The sequence below is a fragment of the Engraulis encrasicolus genome, chromosome 15 (assembly GCF_034702125.1).
Source record: "Engraulis encrasicolus isolate BLACKSEA-1 chromosome 15, IST_EnEncr_1.0, whole genome shotgun sequence".
Lineage (NCBI taxonomy): Eukaryota > Metazoa > Chordata > Actinopteri > Clupeiformes > Engraulidae > Engraulis > Engraulis encrasicolus.
This window is the reverse complement of record NC_085871.1, coordinates 14,785,674-14,790,487: the sequence shown is the minus strand read 5'-3', so window position 1 is coordinate 14,790,487 and position 4,814 is coordinate 14,785,674. Positions and strand designations below refer to the sequence as shown.

The window sequence follows — 4,814 nt, the reverse complement described above, 5'->3', positions numbered from 1 at the left end:
CAGACACGACCGTATTTGCACATCTGTGTATGTCTGCAGTGCGCGGGTATGTTTATCCCATGTGCATTCGTGTCTTTGTGTGTGTGTGTGTTTGTGTGTGTGCGTGTGTGTGTGTGTGTGTGTGTGTGTGTGTTTGTGTGTGTGCGTGTGTGTGTGTGTGTGTGTCCATGTAGGCATAAGTCACAGTATCTGAGTACCTTATCCACATAAGACTACTGTAGAAACAGTGCAAGAAGCTCCCTTTCCTTTCTCTGTATCTCTCTGTTGTCCGCTTTTGCTTTCTCCGCCTCTTCAGCACCACCATCACTCCGTTCTCTGATGTGTGGGCCGCACTGCAGTCATGGGCATGGGCCCAGAACATAAATGTCTATAGAAAGGTCCACTGAAGCGAATCAGAACAGGAGAGATGCACAGTCAGTTCCCCAACTCCCCTCCAAACCCCTAGGGGCCACCACCCTATCCTATGGCAACCCATACCTAGGGGTGTCTGCAAGGTACCTTTGGGGACCCCATAAAAATGCCGTTTCAGATTCCCCGATTTTTTAATATAATAACATGAATAGTTTTCAGAGTGGGTCTCTGTCAATGCGATCCGTAGGCCTTATAATCATTATGACTCCTTCCCATGCCCAACTTGTCCCATATAGTCAATCGAAAAACGAAACAAAAAATAAATTTAGCGCACCTATTCATACTTTCTCTGGGCCCCTCTGAAGCTCTGAGCACTGTGAACTTGTGGCACTGTGGACTCACCCCAACCACCCTCCACCCCAACCCCTACACCCACTGTCAGATGTCCCCCCCCCCCCCCCCCCCCCCCAGACTTAGCTAATCCATCTCTGTCGAACCCACTCCTCCACCAACCCATCCCAGTCTATCCGATGCTATCAGATCCCATGCCACCCACCCCTTCTCTTTTCCCACCCCCGCCATTCCATTCCATCGCTCCTCCCCTTCCTCCTCCTCCTCCTTGTCCCCTCCTCCTCATGTGTACATCCCATTATTCTAACCTCCTGTCCTCCACCTGTGCTTGTGACCTCGCGCTTCGCTGAAGCCCCGCCTCCGAGGACACAACAATTTCCCCGTTTCCCCGCTGTCAACCACAACAGTCACAACATCTTTTGGGGGACTTTTCGCCATTCAACATCCCGAAAGCAAATGAGTGAATGGCTTTTGAATGGTGCTTTTGTGAGATATTAAATGATCTGTGGTCAATGACGTCTTGCTGCGACGTCATCACAAGACCACAGGCACAAGGGAGGACGGGAGGTAGGATAATGGAAGGGACCCCTTACCTTCTAGTCCCCTATAGTCCCCTCCTCCTACTACTCCTACTGCTCCTCCTCAGGCAGATGGTTCCTCCGATTGCGGCTCTTGGATCTATCCAGCAGAGGCTTGAGCTTGCTCAGCTTTCCCATGTCACCGCGGATGTTGCTGCTGGAATCCACCACCGCAGCAGCAGAGGCCAAGGAGGAGGCGGAGGAGGAGGAGGAGGAGGCGGCGGCCAGACTCTGGAGCTGCTTGCGCTCCTTGCAGTACTGCTGCAGGGCCAGGGCGTCCGCCGGGCTGAAGCCCGACACCAGCGCCTTGGGGTGCAGCGCCGCCGCCCAGCCCCACGGCGACTGCTGCTTGGTGACCAGCGCGCCGACCAGCGTCTCGCTCAGCACGCGCAGCCGCAGCTTGGCCACGGTGCGCTTGAAGCCGTTCTCCGTGGTCAGGCAGTAGTAGAGGCCCTGGTCGGACGGCTGCACCGAGCGGATCAGCAGGCCGTGGTCAGTGGACACCACGCGGTCACTCAGCTTCACCTGTGGGGGAAGGGCAAAGCAAGGCAAAACAGGTTTTATTGAAATTGAAAGGGTTTTTTTTGTTTTAAATAATTAAGAAATATTAAAATAAATATGGTACACTGCCTATTTACAACATGGTACATCATACAGAAACAATAACTTAGAAGACATGGTCAGACAGGACAAGTAGTGCGTAGAAAGTTCTCCTGGATGATGAAGAAAAAGAAAAAAAAAAAAAAATGAAATGGAAATGATGAGAATAAATACAATTTCTGTTTATCCTTCCAACTTTGATACACACACTGTGCAATGCATCATCGTATTGCTTGCAAGCATGTCAAAGTTCATTATGATGAGTCTATTACAGTTTTTCTCGATTGCCTACACACAATTTTCGGAATCGGTCTTCGAATTCTCAAAACTCTACACAAAAATCTCCAAACCTCACACACAACGGGCCAAACTCTTCACTACCTCTGAAAAATGCACGTCTTGTCTCAAAACAATGTACTCTCTTCTAAAAACCTCATATTGTCGTCAAATGACACACACAGACAGTCACTACAATACACATTTGCAGACCCATTAAAACACTGTTGGGCACAGGGTAAAACTAATTTCTCCCAGTAACTTGGGCTTTTTTTGTTCTGGATTGCATGGATACTGTGACATAAGTTGGAAAAACTTCATTCCCACAACACAAACAGAAACAGAAAGATTTTTATGTCTTTTTCACAAAAACAACACAAAGATAAACCCCACTGCCTATTTGGCAGTACAAAAAAAACATTACATTACTGTATAGCCTATTGCTATGAAAAAAAAACCTCTATACTCAACTTGAAACACAGTAGAAACTTATTTTCTTCAGTGTTCTACTTACTAAAGAGGGTATTTTTCTGTAGTAAAATACTGAAATATGACGTGTATGTATTTTACATATTTTTTAAAATATTTAAAAATTGCACTAATGTATTGTAAAATATTGGGTAACCACATGAAAGTTATGTCTTGTATAACATATTTTTGAGTTAAAAAACTAAACAAATGGGTTTTCTCCTTGCATCCACTCATTTTTCATCAATTTGACATCCAATGTGTGTCCTTATGGGGTGATGATTTCAGATTGTAAACCGGTATGAAGAGAGTTTGCCCATGTGATGAGGAAGTGAACATAGTATTGCAGTTGATTGTAGTGTTGTGAATGACAGTGTGTTCCATGAGAAACCCAGTGTTTTTCTTTATGAAAATTGAGTGTAATCCAGAGAATTGTGTGTAATGGTATGAAAAGAGTGTGTTTTAAAACTGGAATTTGAGTGTTAAGTAGGAATTGTGTTTAGTGTTCAGTGACATTGGTTAGGGGAGTTGGGAAATGGGTGAGATGTTCCGAGAATTGTGTGTGAAGTACCAGAACTTGTGTGTAGGCAATCGAGAAAAACTGTAAATTAATACCAAACACTTGGACTTGGACAATTGCAGAAGTCCAATGGCCCTTCCAAGCATTTCACACATGTTATGTGTATGACGTGCTCACACATTTCTCATTACCCCAGCCTTTACAGTTATGTTTCCAGTTTTATTGGTTTGATTTGGATGTCTGTCCATCTGTCTGCCCGAATGATCCGCCATAAACTATGTAAAACGTTTTTTTTTTTATCAAACGTAGTTAAATGGAATGTGCTTGCACACAACAAGGCAAGCAGGGAGGCTGACAGGGGTGACAAAGGGGGCCGTTTTCCTGGACCCAGGGAAACGGGTGGCCTGGAACTGGGTCCTCATTATATTGTATGTATTGGGTGGGGGGCTCTTTCAGATTACTTTGTCCTTGGCCCTGCCAAATCTGTCAGCGGCCCTAAGAGTGAGCATAGAGCAAGTTTGTAATAGATCTAGCACAGAGCAAGCGTGTAATTCTTTTCATTTCTGTTGACATCATACGACATGGGGGCCTTGGCGAGAAGTCCTCTACTCCCTAAATCCCACTCTAATCATGTGTGTTTGATTGGTGTCCAGACCCTCCCAGCCATCTGTATGATCCTTATCGAGACTTGATGGGGTTGTATTATTGAGTCATTGATAACACTAGAAAGAAGCAATGCGGTCCAAGGTGCCCTTAACATACTGCAGTCACATCCTACAGGCATGTGGACCATAAAAAAACCGCCAAGTGAGACAGTCAAAGGCTGTAAAAGACACAGGTGCCTCGGCACTATTCTTCAAGCCACATGCTATCGCTCACCAACACAACGCTTTTCTCACTCAGGGGAAGAGAAGACAATATTGGGAGGTGTCAGCTATCCTTTAAAATGTGACTCTGGGGGACAGAACCTGTCTCGTTATCTTGCACAGGATGGATGACAGTACGGATCGCATCTGAAACTGTTTCGTGTGGAACACCACCTATGACACTGACTGCTCTTGTCGGCGGCACACCAGAGAGCGTCACTTCGCGTCACTGGAGTTACGGGACAGGCTGCGATCTCAGCAGACAGGCTGGGATTTCACACCAAAAGTCTGACCTGTGGAACATCTGGCTCTTGGACTCACAAAGTAAACAAAAAGATAATGAGCTTGTGTCCCACCACTGTTGCAACTTGAAAGGGAGTGCAGAAAGAGTTCGAACAGTGGGCGTGAGGCTTATTTGTGCAAAAGATCGAAAAAAAGTTTAAGACTAAAACTAAAAGACTAAAGACTAAAAGAATGCAGTAACGTAATACCTCAAGAACTATCTGAGAAAATGAAAACTTGCCGAGAGAGAGGTGTTTTGTTGAGCAATTAAAAACTATGCACAAAACAATGTAGGCCTAATAACCCATTAACGTAAGAACATCAGAATGGCTGACGGAGTGACATTGGTTGACCTTTCCCCGAACAATATGCATGATTTTTTTTTTTTACATTTTGTGATCGAAAAATGTGCAAACGAAAATACGTAATAACTTAAAATTGAGAAAATATTCACTGGCTGTGAAACAGCGAGGGGCTGTTGACAATATATTGTATGTTGGCTGACCTCTCTCTGCTGGTTGT

General features: G+C 45.2%; 1 protein-coding gene across 1 annotated transcript in view; it reads right to left on the bottom strand.

The window, feature by feature from the left end:
- Positions 1-933: 933 nt before the first annotated feature.
- The window catches only part of sema3c (sema domain, immunoglobulin domain (Ig), short basic domain, secreted, (semaphorin) 3C), a 99,925-nt gene continuing 96,044 nt past the window's right edge, over positions 934-4,814 (bottom strand). The window contains exon 18 of the mRNA XM_063217117.1: positions 934-1,805. Coding sequence (XP_063073187.1) covers positions 1,332-1,805 — 474 coding nt within the window. The 3' untranslated portion in view covers positions 934-1,331. The remainder of the gene's footprint in view (positions 1,806-4,814) is intronic.